The following is a 19,899-nucleotide window of genomic DNA, read 5'->3' on the forward strand; positions in this document are numbered from 1 at the left end:
AGAAGCCAATGCATTCTGGGCTGTATTTCAAGAGCAATAAACCTCTCCAGCACTTTAGAGATGACATTTGAGGTATCAGCATGCTAAGCCTGGGAGGGGTTGGCCTATCGCTATGCTGACATGACCCTGGGAGCTGCCACTGCCTTCTTCTGTGCTGAGGGGATTTGTGTCAGTGCTGGGCCTCAAAATACCATGGCTATGACCCCCTACCCCCACTAACTCCCCTTCGTCTATGCTTCACTTGCCACCAGACAGTCTCAACTGCAGAGATTTGCCTTTCCTCTCCTCTAATGACCAATTTTCCTCCTCCATCACCCTTGTAAAGTGTCTGACTCTATTGTTTAGTGTGGTGACGTTAATCCTGTTCAGTGATCCACATAAAAATTGAGTATTAATAAACCACGACCATTCAGTATCACTCCAGTCCCCAGCTGAATGAGATGCTCCATTTTTGGACAAATGACACAGCATGAGAAAATTGATTCTGCTTCATCAGCCAAGATTCTTGTCTGCAACATCCAGAGGTCCGGCATTTGTGATTGCATTTTGTTTGTTGCTTGAGCCCTCAGATCCATTTCTTTCTCTTGCGTCAACTGAGACAACTACTAAGGCCTGTTGTTCATTTACTCCCACAAAGCTGAAAGGCAGAGGTGATGAAGCAGCTGTTGGCTGGCATGCAAAAATGAAACACACACACACCCACTGTGCATGCTTAAACAGCTTTGTATGAGACTTGTCATGCAGAGAAGTGGGGGATTATTCAACTCCGTTGCTAATCAGGATACCCATGCTATGTTTTTCAAATATCCGTTTCTTGCTTACTCCTACTATGTCAGATTTGTTTTCCTCAATTTCCTCATTTTTAATTGCCTAACACTCAAACATACTGTATGTTCTGGACTGCAAGTTATTCAGGAGTATAAATCGCATCAGTCAAAAAATGCTTCATGAAGAGATAAGAAACATATAAAAGTCGCACTTGGCCATAATTGACCTTTACCGGTATTCATGATCAAGTTCATCAAAGTGAGCCTTTTTTAGGCTATCATGGTGCCTCTCCTAACAACATTAAATTCACCAGAGAAGAAGACGAAGCCAATGTTGACATCAACAAGGAGACAAACCAAAGCTACAGAAGCTGAAGTAAGTTACTTAAAAAAAAATATAGATACATTAAAAACGTACCTTTTTAATAAATATCAGAATGTTCTCAAAGAAGAAACTTTTAATGCGTGACACCATGATACGTGACATCCCGGTGTGTACAAATGTATCAAACAGCCGTATTTTAACACCTGCATCACAAGTTTTTTATTTTATTTTTTTATTTTATTTTTTTTAAGTTGCCCCTGAATAGGTTGCAAGATCAGCCAAAAAAAAAAAAAGTGATTTCTTATCCGGACAACAAGATACTTGTTTTCATGTCCGCACAAATATTGATTTATTAAATAATAATTATTATTAGTGGTGTCACGACACACCCAACTCATGAGACGAGACGCGATTTCAACATTAATTTGAAGAAAAGTACAATAAAGAAATATGACAGGACAAACAAACGTTTTTTAACTGAATCACAAAGACAAAAATTTAAGCTAAACAATATTATTCTCCACATTTTTTGAGAACAAATAAATCACTGTGATGATGATAGATGATAATAATAAATGATAATATCATAAAAATGCAATATTTCCTTTAATGTGTCATCTTTCACTTTGTAAAGTGGTGGAATTGGCGTTTGTGACATGTACATGTATTTTCTCAAAGGCAATTCGTACTGTCTGTTATTATTATCTTATTTAGTTTAGTTTTCTGCAATGAGCCACAGATGGCCCCTGGGCCACCCTTTGGACACCCATGCGTGTTTCACCAGGAAGGCAGGTGCTGCTAGGCGAAGGAGAAGTGTGTCTGCTTCACAATCAGAGGTGGCAATCCTGCATGGCGGATACTTCACCCTTGTGTACCGCTTGTATTTAATTACTGAATAAACACATGATGCAAGAAATACTTCCTGCCTTTCACTTTTAATGCGTACCCCTACTTGCTAAATATAGAGACCATGCCACTAAATTGTCAACATGGACCTCCTCTACATATGAGGCGTGTTATGAAGCGGAGTTATGGCCACCACGTTACACCTTCATGTCCGACACATGCTCCGAGCAGCCCCGGAGGTCAGGGGAACCAGAGTATTGAGCAGAGGGAGCCACCTCTACAGCTGTGGCCGCCACTGTACTTGGACACCTGTTCTGAGCACACCCGGTGCTGCCATTATTAATGTTGATGGTGATTAATGGTAACGGTGATTAAAGGTGCATAATGTAGAATTACTACAGCTTCTGCTTGGTTATGAACACGCGCGGCAACTGTTTAACTCCGATAGACCAACATCCACAGGTCACTTGCTGACGCTGGGAACACTAAGTTAGGTTGGATTCCAGGGTTTAAAGTGTGTATAAAGCACCTTATGTCCACTTCCAATAATGTGTAGCACACTGTCACTTCCATATTACAGTTTTTATTATTCATAGTATACTGAAAAAAATCTGGAGTAACATTTACTTAAAAAAAGCTCAGTAACTTTTTCCATGTAGACAATCTGTAAATATTACAAGGGTTATTCTCATGTAAACTATACACCATTCTCAAATTAGATCTACTTGCTTTTTTGGAATGATTTAAAGAAAACATTGGCAGTAACATTTACTAGCATATTGCTTTACCTCATAAAACTTCACTTAAAAATGCGTAGTTATTTTTACTTAGACTGTGTTTGTAAATTATTTTTAAAAATTCAAGTAATCCCTACTTGCTTATTAAATACATCCTTCAGAAATGTCTTTATTATAAACTGTAATATCCAGCCTATTTTTTTAAAGTTATGGGGTAACAATTACAAAAGCAATCTTTTTTGCAGATCTTTTTTGCAGTACAGTGAGTGAGTACTCACTGTACTGCAAAAAAGATCTGTGAGGATTATTCATAATTCATAATTCATAATGCCAAGTATAGAGAACATACAAACCCTTTATTTTTAAAATCACAGATATTAAAATTTGAAGATTTTGTATCTTTTCAAACCGCTAGAATAATGTATAAAGTTAATAATAACTTGTTACCCAAAAACCTCATACAGTATTTCTCTATCAGAGAGGAGAAATATGATCTTAGAGGAAAATTAAACTTAAAACATTTATATGCGAGAACTACGCTGAAAACCCACAGTATTTCCGTATGTGGAATTAAATTATGGAACGGATTGAGTAAGGAACTCAAACAATGTACAGAGATGAGCAAATTCAAAAAACAATACAAGCAGTTGGTGTTTGTTAAATACAAGTCGTGATTGTTCTGTCAGGTTCGTTATTTTTTTCTTTTTTTAAGTTTGTTTGTTTATTTATTATTATTCTTCTTCTTATTATTATTATTATTATATATATATATATATATATGTGTGTGTGTGTGTGTGTGTGTGTGTGTGTGTGTGTGTGTGTATATATACACACACATGTGTTGTTTTTTCTTTTTTTTGTCTTCTTACTGTTATTTATGATGTACTATTATTCTGATTACCATAGGAAACATGACATGGAATGCAGGAAGTGAACAACATGTACTGTACAAGATGTGGAATAGATGGGGGGTAGGATTAAATAGGCTTTGCTTCTTCCTACTCCTTTTGGACATGTGGAACGGTGAAAAAATGATTCATGAGATGTATTCCATTGTAACCTTCATGTTCAAATAAACTAAACCAAACCAAACCAAACTTTCAATCTAGCGTTGTAGCAAATTTATGACCACTTCTAATCTCATAACGTCTCCTATACTTCAGAACTACAACTAATCATTTAAATACTGTGCTGCTCCAAGTCAGCAGCTCATTCTTCAGCAGAAGCCAATCACGAGTTATCAGGGAGCTCTCGAGGAGCTTGTCAAACCGTTGGAAATTGCAGGAGTTCAGTACTCAATATAAACAGACTGACTCACAGTTTTATTTTACAAAGAACACTAAAATCATCACATAGCAGATTAACACTCAAATAATAATAATAATAATATATTGGCTATAAGACAGGTACCAAATATGACTTTAAAATAACAAACAACAGCTATTTTAACTTTTAGCCAGCATGCATCACTCATAGCAACACATTTCATTGGCCAACGGCAGCCATGAGCGCCCAGCAGCCATGCCTGACGAGCCACCAGAAGGAGCTCATTAGTGCCTCTGACGTCACCATATGAACATTTTTAGTCGATTTTACTTGGTATTGTCAAAATGTGATCTACTGAGCCTACTTAAGTAAATGTTACTGAAGTGTCATTATTCAAATGTACATAACAAAAACAAGATACAACATTTACTACCTAATACTAAGTAAATACAATATTACAAAGATTAAAAAAAAACATTAACTGCAGTTTTCTCACATGCTTTACATGTATAACTAAAGTAACATTTACTGTGACAAAAAAATCATTTTTTCCAGTGTATCAATGCCATAGCGCACAGTGTGATCGGTTTCTGGCTGCCCTGTTCTCGGCCAACAGCTTTTCTCCAAATGAGAAATCCTGTCCATCCATTTTAAACTCTAACCTCACGGCCCAAATAATTGATAATTATTGTTTTTATAAAACGTATATTTTTGTGGCGGCTTTGTCCGCATGCAAACGTATGTTTTTTCCTTAAAAACAGAGCTTTTGGAACACTCCAGCCGGAGTGAAGTTATTCAAAAACCTGTGTGTAGACGAGTAAAACTGAGCTTTTTGGTTTGTGTCAAGGGAAATTTCTGACATTGTCTCATGTATTTAAAACTTATTTAACAACAGAAGATGAAGGTATTGACTTACAGTTGTTGGTTTCATTTTGTGCAGCCGTAGACGTGTGTGCACGTGCCTTAAATCACACAAGGGTAATTAAAGGTAAAAGCTAAAAGTAATTGCAGATGTTTCCTGGGGTCTGTGTAAGTGTGTGCTGATTTTAAAGATAATGTACATGTCACTGTACATCTAACAACATCACCATATTGATGAACAGATGCGTTATGATGCGCTACCAAGTCAACTGTGGTTGCTTTTTCAGGCTTCTGTTTGGCCAAAATGATTTTATGTGGACATACAGTTTTTGAAAAGTCCACTTGCATGGATGGAGATGTTTTAACACCAGAGTGGTGGAAATGTGCGTTTCAGAAAATACTAGTGTGGACATAGTGTTAAGTGGCCAAGGTATGGTTCATAAATGTAAATCCTGATCAGTCTTGCATTTCCATTGTAGTGTTTACAATGTCGGGCAATTGCAACCAGTTCTACCTCAAAAAGGATGTTCAAGGGCGATACAGGTTTATTATTTTAGGATGTCGGAAAATGCGTACCACACCAAACTGGGTTGGCTTCTACCACCTGTGTGCAGCACCTGCAGCACTTCACCACCGTAAAATAAAACAATAAAAAACACTACGAGTATTCCCCCATGCCACTCAGCAGACCAATCCACTAGCTATATAAGACAAAAGAGCACCTTCAGGAATCGTAGGCAAAGAAGAAAATAGAACTAGGAATGTAGGGGGGTATGGTGAGAGAAGGTGGAGGCGAGGCAAAGCATGAGGGAAGACAAATGCAGTGCTGGTGTTGGCTCTTAGCCATGTTTGTGTCACTAACAGAAGTTGCCTTGTCTGACTCCGACCCCTGCCACAGGTCTTTGCCTGACTTGCTCTCAGTTGGCATGGACGACAATCATGCGATGAATGGCTGGTAGTCAGGAGCAGAAAAGAACAAGGATGTGTCAGACACAGCCCTGGGCTGGAACATAACTTAAAAGCTGCAGAGGAGGAGGCCTTGACACGAACATACCATCCTTGAATACAAGGAAAACAGATAAATTGACTTCTCTTCATCTAATTTTTAAAAGATCAATAGGTGATAGCAAATTGGTAAAATACAAAAAAAAACAATGTTGTGCATCCCATTTAGCCACTAAGACAATATCAGCTGTGTACACACTTTTGCATTCCATTCTTGGTCCTGGTTCACTTTCTGTATACAATAGCATTTATAACACTGGACAAACTTTCAAAAACATTGTTAGTTTGTTCATGCACCAGAGTTGATCAGACAAACCAAACTATCAGAGAAATTACACCAGAGTTTGTTTTAACCAAATACCACTTTCAAAAAAGTAGGCAATTAAATCAGGGCTGCTGGACAGGCCGTCTCATCCAACCTCACAAATGTTCCTCTAAATATACAAAAGTTCCCACACACAGACTAAAAAACCTTGCAACATATGTCTTCCTTCATGTCTTTCTTTATATAGTGGAAATACAGGAATTCAAGTCTATGATAAGCCCATTAATTGGAGATTTGGATTTGGCAACACTGGCCATTTTCTTATACAATAACCTGGCCTTCAACACACAACTTAGAGCAACTATATTGCGACAGGAAGATAAAAGTGTGCTAAACTGGCTGACTAGCTGAGCCAAACCCAATTACATAAGCCAGTATGTGTAAGGGGAAAAAATTGGATGCAACCAGTGCTGGTATAATACACGAGCATCACAGGCACTGTTTCTGAGCAGCACATGAAAAACAGAAATGTTCCAAGCCTTTTGGCTTTCAGCAGTTCCCAGCAGCACAACATCTCAATAGAATTGATTATTCATATTGACAAATGATTCTTAAATTTTCAATCCAACAGAGTTCTGTTGAATAAGGGTCATTGCTGATTGCAAAAATATTTTACCATCCCAAATCAGTAAAGTGTTTACTATATACAGTATATTCAGAAGGAAATGTTCAGTGCATATGTTTAAAATCACTGCACTTACCATCTTCCGTTTCCTGCCAGACAATGCCTTCAAGATTGACACTGGTACCAGGTTCACAGGGTCCCAAGCACTCAGGTTCTGTAGATAGGGCCACATCGGAAGTGTTGACTGCCACTGAGCGTGTACGCACCATTATCTGTTCACATGGCGAGGAAATCTCACTGTTGCCTACTGCGGCAAGGAGATGTAGGGGGGGAGGGACTGGTGTTGAGACAGGAGATTCCATCTGCAAGAGAAAAGTGGGGGTTTAGAGAGAAGAAAAACCCATGACAGACTGCTGACCCTTTATGTAAACACACAGAGTAAATGCGAGAATGAAGGAATACCACAGCTCGCGGATGTGAAGAGTGCATGAACATCACTGTGGTAATTCTGGTACTCCAGAGGAAATCTCTCACAGTAATACGTCGCAGAGAAATAAGGAGGTGCTGGTGCTACAGCATTCTACAGTCTTTTGTTGTCTTTAGAAGTGATTAGAAGAAATGGGAGGCAGGGGGGTGCAAGGGAATCGCAGTGAGTGCCTTTGTGGAAGGACAGATTTTGTTATGCAGGTTTGATCAAATAAGCCCTGTCTCAGTTTTCCTCCTTTGCACACAAACAAGTGTGAACCATGCCGCCAGTCATCTCACAGACTGGTCGCTCATTAAATCCACCACTTAGAAAGCTAGTTACAGTAAGGTAGCTGGGTGTTGAGGGTCAGTGATTGATTCCACCTGTTCTGACACCGTGACAGCAATGAAGAGACAGTCGGCCTACATGGAGAAGGAACAACAGGAAGGGAGGAGGGAGTTCTCAGGGAGCAACTGATGAGGAGCACTGGAACTAGAAAATTGTATGGGTGGAAGAAAGTGGGTGAGTGTGGGGGGATGGACTAGTGTTGATCTAACAGACATGGTGCCACCGTGCTTAAGTGTTTGGAGTGTTCCAAATCATAAGCTGAAGAATGCCACAGTACTGCCAGGACCACATGTTTTAACTATGCGCAAACAATACATTGTTTGGGAGAGTGCAGACAATGTTGGCATCTACTAATTATCTATTTAGTTATGCAAAGTGGGGATCATTGTAAGCCCATGCTGTATCCTGGAAAGATGGAAATTTCTAATGAAGCTAAAGTTTTATATACTGTACATGAGCCATATTTTTTTTTTGTTTCGTTCAACTTTGTCCAACTGGAATGCTTTGGTATTGGATGTCTGCACGTGAGAGATTTGCAGCTTTATAGCAGTCTAAAATGTACCTGAGTGGACTTACCACTGCAAGCACCACTGTGTCTGACATGATTTTATTTGGATTCTCAACATTTCAACAAGTACTAAATTGTCTGGTGTAAAAAAATAAGTAAAGCATTTCACATGGGCTAGTCCTTCATGGTTCTGTTTTAGCAATGACGATAATATTAGATTATATTTGACATATACATAATACTTATATTTCTTCTATTTTTTTGTGCATATGTATTTTTCTGCTTAGCCATTATAGATAATTAAATAATGACAGTGTACAGTCGATCCCCACAAATTTGCAGATTTTTGGTAAAAAAAAATTGAAAATGGGCAGTTTTATCCACAGAAAACACACCTCATTCACTATGCATCAGTAATAATTTATAAATATGTGATAATACAGGTAAAATGTACAGCGTACCTGTACCAGTACCCACTATTTTTTTCTTCATGTCTTTATGATTCACTGCTAATATTTTGTTAGCAAGCATTAAGATTTCGTGGACCTTGTGTGCTGTGAGCTGCTTAAGTTGGCTACAGAAGCACAGTCAATCCGGTCTCCAAACTTGCAGCAAGGTGAACACGAGTTAATAGAAGATCATAAGTCATTATTGGAATTACTTGTACATCAGGCAAGCAGTGTGGATTATGTAGACATGGCCTTGCCTCACCTGCTATGCTTGAGCGCCAGCCTGATGACCTGGCTAAAGGTTACACTGTGACTCCAGCTGTAAATCGCTCATCTTACATTATCATTCATTAGTCCTGAGTACCTATGTATTTTATACTTGAAATTTGTTTAATGTGGCATATTTAGGGCTTCAACCTAGATTGTGGTGCAAGTGAACAATGCCAATTGAAATGATTGAAAATGTGAGCAATTGAAAAGGGGAAGGTTCTGGAGCTGAATCTAATCTAATAATTGTAACAGTCACTTTTGTTGTAAATGTTGATCCGAAATCAGAGAACATAAACGTCAAGCTAGCAGGAAGGTTTGGACGTGCGAGAGCGAGCTATGTGCCAAAAAGAGACATTTTTATGGGTGTATGAGCGTTTTTTTTCACCATTCGCTTATGGTCTTGGTACATAACACCCAGGAAAAACGGGGATGTACCGGCACTTTTGTCTCAATTAACAGCAACAGCAAAACAAGCACAAGCAGCACTATAAATTACAGAGGCTACACATTTGGTGGCTTGCAGAGTGTGGATTTAAAAACTAATGTTAAATTAATGTGTGCAGAGTGACAGAGCCAGGCCTAATGACATCCGAATCACTGTGTATCCGTTCCTGATGCATAATGTGGCGTACTGAGTTGATGAGATAAGTAATCCTGCAAGCTGACAGCTCTGTGGGTTGCATATAACCACACAAGTACATAAGAGCAAACACTCTTAACTATCTTAAGAGTGTTTAATTAAAACTATCCATTTACAGTATCTACAGTATAAGTAGACAATCATATTCACTCCTGATCAAAATTTTAAGACTAGTTGAAAAATTGCAAGAATTTACTTTTTGCACTGTTGGATTTTCCAGAGGTTCCAAGTCAGGGGTGTCAAACTCAGCCGCACAGGGGGTAATAATTCAAAGCTAACTTTAGATCACAGACAGAAAAAGACAAGGCTCCCCACCACCCTCTCACCTCCCAACAACTTTCTATCATTATTTATGCAGATATTTTCAACACTTTTATATTTCTTCATATTGCAAGTATTAAAAACATTCCTGTCTTTTTATCCAACGTAATTGGTTAATTAATGCAGCACACTCATATGTGATCGTTTTATGTTGCGAATAATATAAGTTGACTGTAGAAGCTTGTGCTTCTGTTTCCACGTCACATAGTTACTTTGCACATTTATGCTACATGAATATGTTGTACATTTTATGCTTTACTGTCAACATTTTTTAAATCGTTACCAATTTAGAATGAATGAGACGTAATTTCTGTGGAATGGCCTAATTTCAGAGAAAAAATTATGTTAAAATTTTTTTTTATTTTTCCCCGAATTTGCGGGGACACGAATGCTGACTCACGAATAGACACTATAGCCACAGTTCTGTGGCGCCCAGTCAGAAAAAGCAGAGCAGAGCGTGTCAGCTTCGTATTACGTGTTATTTGTTTTGATACAAAGCAAAATTCCCCCATCAAGTACAGCCTGGCTAAGGAAAGCTCATCACAGCGTGATGTGCGACTCAACAGTAAAAAACTCAACAGAGCAGCACTAATTACTCATGAGTTCCTCTTAAAAGAAGAGCAAACAGTAACTGTTGTAGTTACGGTACATAGTGTAGTGTAGTTACAAGTGCTTTGAGAGATTGGTACTACCCCACATCAAAGCCTGCCTCCCTCCTGATGTCGATCAACACTAGTTTGCATAGTTTGATCCACAGACGACGCCATCTTCATCGAGCTACACCCAGCCCTCACACATATGGAAATGCCCAACAGCTATGTCAGGATGCTGTTTATTGAATACAGCTCTCCATTAAAATCCATCAATCCACACATACTCATCATCAAACTGCAAACGCTGTGTCTGGGTGCCCCTCTGCCAGTGGATTAAAGACTTTCTCACCAACAGACGCCCAGCACATCAGGATCCGCCACCACATCTCCTCCACCATCATTTTGATCACTGGCATCCCTGAAGGCTGCGTCCTCAGTCCAGCCCTCTACTCGCTTTGCAAACACGACTGCACTCCCTGTCACAACTCCAACACTCATCAAATGTGCAGATGACAGTACCACAGTGAGACTCATAAATGAAAACAACGAAGCAGCCGAGCAACTTAGAAGCGGTCCAGACTGTGACGACCTGGGGCTCATCCTTAACACAAAGAAAACAAAAGTAATGATGGTGAGAGTGACAAGCTTGAAGTTTCTGGTGGTGCACATAACAGAGGGCTTGGACAAACACATCATCAAGAGAGCCCTGCAGAGGCTGTTCTTTCTGGGGATAATGAAAAGGAACATGTTTGCCCAGAAACGTTTGACCAGCTTCTACCACTGCACAATTGAGAGCATCCTTTAGACTAGGGATGTCCCCATCCGAACTTCAGTATCGGGATCGGCTGTCAATCCTACAGCTACAGCTAGAGCGGTAGTTCCCCTCAATGTGCCTTGGACAGCTTTGGCATGGTTCGGGATCTGGCACGAGAAGTGCCACTATAACCGCTGGCTGTTTATACTAGGGACCGTCAATAAATTACTATTGCATTGAAGAGAGTTTAACAAAAATTTGATCTATAACCATGTCAAATGATTAGTTCTACCCTCAAAGTATTTTGCACACCCATTTTTTTCCAATTTCATCTTTTATTGCATGAACTTTTATCGGATCTTTTATTGGATTCAGGACATGACTCACAGAGGTTTGTCACAAAAGCCAAACAACGTTGTTGGTCATGCTGTGTAATACAAAAGTAAATCAAGCAACACTTTGGTTGATTTAATGCTTTGAAAAGCTAATTTAATAACCATATTCAATTCCACAAATTCATGTTTGGAACTAAATTTATTCCCCCCAAAAAATAAAAAATAAATAAATAATAAATAAATAATTTTTAAAAAAGATCGGTGCCGAATCGGATCGTAAGCCAAAAAATGTGAAGCGGGGCCTCGCTAGTTCTATGACTATACAAACATGGAACCTACCAAAATAGATTAGACTCTTGTCTTTCTTCAGAAAAAAAGTTACTTTCCATCTTTTTCCGTTCTTTAGTAATCAGCAGTAGAGCATAGTTTCAGGAAAATATCAGTTCCCAACAAAAAAAAAGGGGGAGAAAACAGCTTTTTGTTAACAGATACATTTCAGGCATAACTTTCACTTTGACACATTTTTTTTGCTTTTAGGACAGCTCAAATATCTAACCAACTATTCCACAACATAAATACGTCTTTGGGATCAGGCGTTCGCTGTTGTCAAAACGGATGTTGTCTTTGGTATTGAATGAGTTAGAAGATCCATATTTCTTTTAAGCATGATATCAAAAACAAACATACTGTAGGTCTCACTCATCACATTGCACTGTGTGAGCACCACTGAGTCGGGCTCCTGCCCACCCCCCTCCATGCATGAAGGAGATGAGGGACGGAGCCGAAGCCCCGCTCAGGTAGCAAACATGAAGGAAGTGACAACGTCTGCGGTGGAGGAACGGGTCAGAAAAGAAAAAGCAGTTGCCCAGTAATTTGGAGGTACTAAAGTGACTGTCAAGTGCGGAAGCACTACAAATCTTTTTCACCACCTTAAAACAAACTCCAGCACGAGTGAGAAGCTCCTGCCACTTTACTTAGCACGCATATTTGGCTTTTACTTTGTCTAAACTCACTTTGTAGAAAAAATACTGGGATATATATATATATATATTGTATATTGATATTTAACCTAAATATATCGGGATATGAGTTTTGGTCCATATTGCCCAGCCCTAGCAGGAGCAATCAGTGTTGCCAACTTAGCAACTTTGTCACTACAGACATTATTCAAACCCCTCTAGATTCAGTTAGCAACAAATCTACTGAGTTTTTCTGGTCTTATTGGACAATTTTGGAAAATAACATAATAGCATGTGTCGCTCTTCTCAATAAGCAGCTGGTGCTGCTGTGACTCTCCCCCATTTAAAAGCACTCGCAGGCGGGTCAGTCTTGCTTGTGACATACGACATACAACATACAACATAAACCTCCATTCATCCATTTTCTCTGCTGCCTATCCTCATTAGGATTGCGGGGGTATGCTGGAGCCTATCCCAGCTGACATTATTTTTAAAATAAAATAATGCCCCTTATTTCCGAAATTGATATGCATTTACATCAAATTTGATGTAGTTATTTACAAGTGTATTTTTTAAATTTATCATTGCACCTGAAAGCTTCCCGCAGTCCGCTTTGGCCCCACCCATGGACCAGTACTGGGCCGTGGCCCAATGGTTGGGGACCCCTGTCCTACAGTGTTAATAAAAACTACATGCACATGTGTCAACAGATTTCAGTCCTGTGGGGAACAGTGTCCCCCACTACCAAACCACAGAAATAAGACAGGATCCCTCACACCCCGGAGACCCCCTTTTCGCCACCTTTCCCTGAGGCAGATTGAGAACCCTAAGCACAGCACCTATTGCTAAACAGACTCAGATTTTTTCCCTAGAGCTAGAGCTGTGGACAGACCGCACGGTGCATAATGGAACTACAGTATGAATGCTGTACTTCAGGCAATAAGGATGTTTAATTTCCTAGTAATAAAATAATAATGTAGACTGTTAAAACAGTAACTGGTGGACTTGTTTGTAAGTATCACCTGTCAATAGCAGACCAATGATTTTTTTATTGCCTGCATTCATTTCTGAAGATTAGAATAGATAAAATTTACTGATTAGGTTTATTACAGCGGGAACTGAAGACATAGCTTTTACTGCTGCGGATTACAAAATGTACTTTTTTAATTTCAAGATAAAGTAAAGTAAAATGTATGAAATCAGATAAAGTTATTCAATCAAGTTTCACTTGAGGCTGAATTGCTTTCACAGTTAAAAATGTTGACAGCATGAGCAAGTGAAAGTGTGTGTTAGCTTTTGACTGGCACTATACGTGCCATAAAAGCCATAAAAATGAGATTTGTATACTTTACTTCTATGTAACAGCTTGACTTTATAGCCATTACTCATTGACTTATGATACATGTAGGCTTGGCACCTGTAACAGTTACAGAGTTATTCAAATACAGGGCAGACTGCCAACATTCAAGTCTTCATTCACTGTAGGCCCGCAAACCATCTACTACCTCAGTTAGAAACAAACCTCATGATGGATGCTGGATTATGAATGAGCCTTACTGTCATAACTGTATTTCCACACACGACTGCTGTCACAGGTCACAGAGAATCATCTCTGCAATATTTCTACACACATCACTGCTGAACCTTGGCTGTTCTACTGCTGTTTAATGAGTGAGGCAAAAAGTAACCTGTTTTCATCACTTCACCATAGTTTATGTGGTTGCCTTCACTTTTTTCTTGCCTTTCTTATTAAATATATTGCAGTATATAATATCTTTCGACAGGTTGGCAATATGAACATGAGAGCTTGGGCTCCATGGGGAAAAACACCAATCTGATTTGTGGATTGTCACACTCATTTACTGATTTCAAGAATTTCTTGCAAAAAGTCAAATGTAAGAGCCAAAAGAGAGAAGCTTTTCTGGTGATAAGGGATGATTTTGTATTTTGTACAGATTTGTAATTTCCTGCATGCATTTACCCCCCGACCTCCAAACCCTAGTTATAGATTGGCGTTCTCTGATTTTGGATCGTTTACAATAAGTGACTGTTGTACATATTAGATTAAATTCAGCTCCAGAACCCTGCCCGTTACTCTTCAATATGCCACACATGATTATTAAATGCATTTTTAAGTACAAAATGTTAGAGCGTCCCGATACAACTTTTCCCACTTTCGATACAATACTGATATTCCAGCCTTGAATATCGGCCAATACCAATATTGATCCCGTATCAACACAGCTTCCGCCCCGCTTAGCTTGTTTTTTGGTTAACGTCGATGCAACAATTTTACCTCGGTTTGCGTGCATTCTCCAGTTAGTGTACAATATGGTGCGTGTCCTGTCACGTTATTAATACACTGTGTGAGTCCCTCTGTAGTTTTAATATATATATATATTTTTTAAATCAGAAAACATCCTACCTCGCTAGCAAACAAAATGGCAACCAGAAGAGGAAGTTAAGTTGCCCGTCTATGATGTCACCAGCTGTTGACTCTCAAATATGTTTACGCAAAACACATTTTTATACTTTTATAATTATTGTTTTACAAGCATAAAACAATTAAAATTTCATATAAATGACAAATGAAAGGGATACATGAACATTTAAGGTTAGTTCAGTGAAGTCCACTTTTCCCAAAGAGAAGATGTGGCAGCGAGGCACCACGGACACCATCTTCCTGTTTTGTCATGAGTTATTTCCTGAATTCAATAGAGTTTTTCACCTTCTGTATCAAAATGCAATTTCTTGGGCTCCATTTTGGGATACAGTATTGAGGTGAGTTTTTAGGTGAGAAAAAACTCAACAAACAACTCATGTCAAAACAGATTACACAGACCAAATCAATGTGAACCAAACACAGTTATTGTTTGGGTCGACAACACATCAGAAAATAGACAAAAATGTTGTTTCAAAATAAATGTTTTCTAAACTAAAATCTGATGTGTGTGAATATATTGTTTTGCCTAAAATACAAAAGATAATAATCCTTAATAATAGGCCACACGATGGCCAAGTGGTTAGCATGCTGGCCACACAGATCTGTGAGATCTGGGTTCAAATCTCCGTTGGGCATGTCTTGGGGAGTTTGCATGTTCTGCCTGTGCGTGCGTGAGTTTTCTCCGGGTACTCCTGTTTCCTTCCATGTCCAAAAACATGCATGTTAGGTTAATTGGCAACTCTAAATTGTCAATAGGTATGAATGTGAGGGTGAATGGTTATTTGTCTATATGTGCCATGTGATTGGCTGGGGACCGGTCCAGGGTGTAGCCTGCCTCTTGCCTAAAGTCATCTGGGATAGGCTCCAGCATACCCCCGCGACCCTAGTGAGGTTCAAGCGCATCGAAAATGAATGAATGAATGAATGAACAAAGATAATAGGTCTGCTCTCATGGATGATTAAATAAATAAAAAAATGTCACATTTGAGAGGTTGGAATCAGACTATATAATATTTTAAAATAAAAACATTATTATTCGAACCAAAATAGTTGTCGGTTAGTTGGATAATCAAAAAACCATCGATTCATCGATTAATTGTTGCGGTTCTAGCCAGTCAGTTATTAACATTCAGTTGATCAATGATTACAATTTAAACAAGCTTCCTAAAAACAAACAAACAAAAAAAACCCTTGTATTTAAAATGCAATGCAATTAATGTTGGAATGGACAAATTATTTTCTTACTTTTATAAATAATGAAGTGCAGCACTTGTCAGTGGATACATTCATGCTGCGTGGGATTAATCCCCACTTTATGCCCCCGTCCAGGGTGTAGTCCACCTTTGGCCCAAAATCAGCAGGAACAGACTCCAGCCCTTGCTATGACCCCAAACAGGATGAGAGGTACAGAAAATGTACAGAATTGATTAAAAACTGTTTGACTTGTTACAGCGGTTTGTGTGGACAGTAAGTCGTTCTTGCACTAATTTGTTCTGAGCAAGCCCTGACCTGATGTGTCCTTCTGGGCTTTGTTGTTTTTGTATAACAAGAACACGTGAAATCGTTAATATGCAAACAGTTAAATACAGGGTAAAAATATTGGAATGTTGTTGCCTGGAGTGTGCTTGTTCGTCATTGTTGCACTAAAATAAAGATGTGAGCCACCCGCAGTTGATCTGGACTATTAATTGCAAGAAAAATAATCCTTCAGACTACAAGAATCCTTTTACCACCTTCACCAGGCTAGGCTATGTAAGTCTGTGCAACATGAGATATAATCTTCTAAAGTTCAGAGTCTCAGTAACTGATTTAACAGTTTAAAGATAATACAAACAAATGCAGTGCAGTTGGCCATCCACTAGTCAACAATCCACCAAGTCTGTTGATTATTACTACCTCAGGTAGAACTTTGAGCGCAGTTAAATAACAACCAAACACGAAGTTAATTATTTGCTGGAAGTCAGTTGTGCTCTGGACGCTTGTACTACTGCATATATAAGGTAGGTAACAGGATGTCTGGTTGACTGACCAACAATGTTCCCGCTAGTTTTTCAAGTGTCTGAGCATACACACATATGACCTGAGCATTCCTTGTACGTGCACACATGTAGTATCATACTCGTCCAAAACCTGAGAACTTGAGGTTCCATTCTGTGGTATTTTGTATATGAGTGGGTTCAAAAGGTCAGCAAGGGGTATTTCACAATGTAGCTTTCTTCTTTGTCCACCTCAGACAAAACAAGCTGTAGAACTATCTCATCCAATTCATAATCTCAATCTTGTAGGAAACACCTGATTTACCATTTCATTTTCCATTTCTTTTGCTTTTTACCATTTATTTGGTTAATTATGTATACTTTATTATTATTTATACTTATTTCCTTATTTCCTTTCTGTTGTGCAGTAGCCTGTTCTGGCACTATTTCATTCTGGAAATTTACTTCCAAGTGATGCCACATTTGCTGTAGGTGTTTACTTTTGACTAAATAAAATAAAAATATATAAACAAATCTCAACAGAAGAAAACAACCCCCGACATCACTCTGGCAAATTCAGTGTAAGAACATTTGATCGTCAAATCCGGCCATCAAAGTAAAAGCATTCCCCAGTACCACAACCCAGCTAGCCATTTCTGATTCCCAAAACTTTATGAAAACTTTGCATTTTTGTTGCTGAAAATGTTTTTTTGGTTGGTTTTGAGCATCTGTTGGCAGGCAAAGTTTTCGTTACGTTTTTGAACGTTGTGTGGTGGTTACATGGTTGGTTCCCTCAATGTTCCTCAATGCACAACTGATGAAAACTGTCTCAGAGCAGCCCTTTCTCATTCGAAAAAGAAAACATCTCACGCATAGTAAACTCTGGTTCTTCTGTTCCCACATACTCCGACAGCCAATCCACCTTAAAAGACCTTTTTTTAACTTTATTGGTGAGTGGACGTGGCACTTCCCGTTTGCTTCACCATAATTTGTTTTTTTCAGCAGCATTTAGCTCTCTCCTGCACCATTAGCTGTGAGCTAACCTGCAAAACAGAGACATGTACTACGTAACGCGCTGTTAATTTATTGATTGGCTGCGTAAGTAAATACGTGCAAACAGGCTGGTCATTGGCTGGACAGTCTTCGTCATTGTGTTATACAGTACGTTGTTAACGCTTGTTGATGCCTGTCACTCGCCGAGTTGCATTGCAAAATGGTACAGAATAAACTGTTGTTTATTTTCTTGATAGTTGTTCAGGTTGGATTTTGTTGCACAGCAAGGATTTCCTCTGGGCAGACAACACAAGATCAGTGCTCATTTGCGCACATACACAGCTTTGAGGTAACATTGCTGACCAACACTCAGCAGGAGGTTTGGTACACTTTCCTCTTGCCTTGGTTCAATATAACCTTGTTGACCTAATTCTTTCCTCTTCCTGGCTCGGTTTGGTGCCTTGAAGCTATGCCAGGCATTGTTTGTAGAATAAATGATTGGGGGCTTGGTTTTGAGTACTTTACGGTGGAAAGGGTTAGGTGCTATGCATGCAACCTACACAACAATGCTTAAACAGCATTAAAGGTCTTTTCAATTTTTTTCTTATTTTATCTGAACGCTGGCAAAACAGATCTGCACTAATCCTTAACCGATAAAGGGTTTCCGGTACATGTAATTGATCGTGGTGGTGCACCACTACAAAATAAAAGCTGCCACACCGTAAAAAATATTTTTTTTAACCAGAAAACAATTTTAAGTAATATATTGTATGAATGTATGTACATTATATGCTATATACAGTAGATACATCTATAAATTATTATTTACGCACATTTTGACCACAATTAGTTTGAAAACTGTGAAAAATGTTGCAATTATGCATGCACCGGAATTGCCTGTCTGCCTTGCTTGCAATTGACCAGTGACCAGATACGCGACACATCTTGTGTTGACTTTCATTTTGTTTAAATATCATCGGAAGAATGAACAATAGCCCGTGAAATGTGTAGTCAATTGACGACAGCTTGTCACATGCTAAGCCTATCTATGCCAGCGTGTGTGATTGCTCATATCATGCCACTTTCTGGCATCGTTTATTCATTTGCACTGCCTCTCTGGCGGTAGCTAGCTAGATCACGGGCGAGCTAGGAGTGGCTATCACATCCATGCTAACTTTTCACGTAACACGTGTCACATAACAATCTTGCTCCCTTATGATACATTATGATACTAATGGATTGTCTTCAAAACACACTAGTTGTGTGTCGAAGTTGTGCACCTGAAACACGTGTGTACAGCTTTTGACAGTGACGCTATCTAGAGGTCTCCAACAGGTAGCACGTAAACTACCAGTAGCTCACCAGCTGATGTTGAGTGGTTCACCAAAGAATAATTGCATCACCTCTTAGCATTTTTTTAAGTGTTCTATTCAAACATGACTCCTGTATTTAATGACAAAGGAGCACACTGAGTGGAGATGTCAGGGTTTCCGCTACATGTAAGTGATCGTGGCGGCCCGCAACTACAAAATTAACTTGAAAACAACGTTAAGTAATATACTGTATGAATGTATCTATTGTGTATGCTATATACAGGTAGATACATATAGCTATTTGTTACGCACATTTGAACCACAATTAGTTCGAAAATGATTTTAAATAACCTATGTGCTTTATTTTTAAAAACATGAACCGGAATCACCTCTCTTCCGTGTCGGCACCTGCTGATGCCGCAGCACCAGCGTCTTGTGTTGACGTTCACTGTGTTCCTTAGTATCGTACAAATTAAAAAAAATTGTCGGAAAATGAGTAGTCAATTGACGACAGCTTGTCACATGCGAAGCTTATCTATGCCAGCGTGTGTGATCACTCAGGTTTTAATCTCATTCCACTTTCTGGCATCTTTTACCCATTTGCACTGCCACTCTGTCGTTAGCGAGCTAGATCACGGGCGGCCTAGAAGTGGCTACCACATCCATGCTAACTTACTTTTTAAAGTGTCACGTAACAATCTTGCTCTCTTGTTATCATTATAATGCTAATGGCTTGTCTTCAAAACATCACGTGTCCAGCTTTAGACAGTGATGCTATCACACTCCTACTATACTGTACTGTAGCTCATATGCGCTCATCTCCATTCTTGTTCT

At 39.0% G+C, this 19,899-nt stretch overlaps 1 protein-coding gene across 4 annotated transcripts in view; it reads right to left on the minus strand.

Moving 5' to 3' along the window:
* Positions 1-19,899, minus strand: part of znf609b (zinc finger protein 609b) — a 128,099-nt gene that overhangs the window by 37,651 nt on the left and 70,549 nt on the right. For all 4 annotated transcript variants that reach the window (XM_054771993.1, XM_054771992.1, XM_054771990.1 and 1 more), the window contains one exon: positions 6,834-7,059. In XM_054771993.1, coding sequence (XP_054627968.1) covers positions 6,834-7,059 — 226 coding nt within the window. The remainder of the gene's footprint in view (positions 1-6,833; positions 7,060-19,899) is intronic.

The sequence above is a fragment of the Dunckerocampus dactyliophorus genome, chromosome 3 (genome assembly GCF_027744805.1).
Source record: "Dunckerocampus dactyliophorus isolate RoL2022-P2 chromosome 3, RoL_Ddac_1.1, whole genome shotgun sequence".
Taxonomy (NCBI): Eukaryota; Metazoa; Chordata; class Actinopteri; order Syngnathiformes; family Syngnathidae; genus Dunckerocampus; species Dunckerocampus dactyliophorus.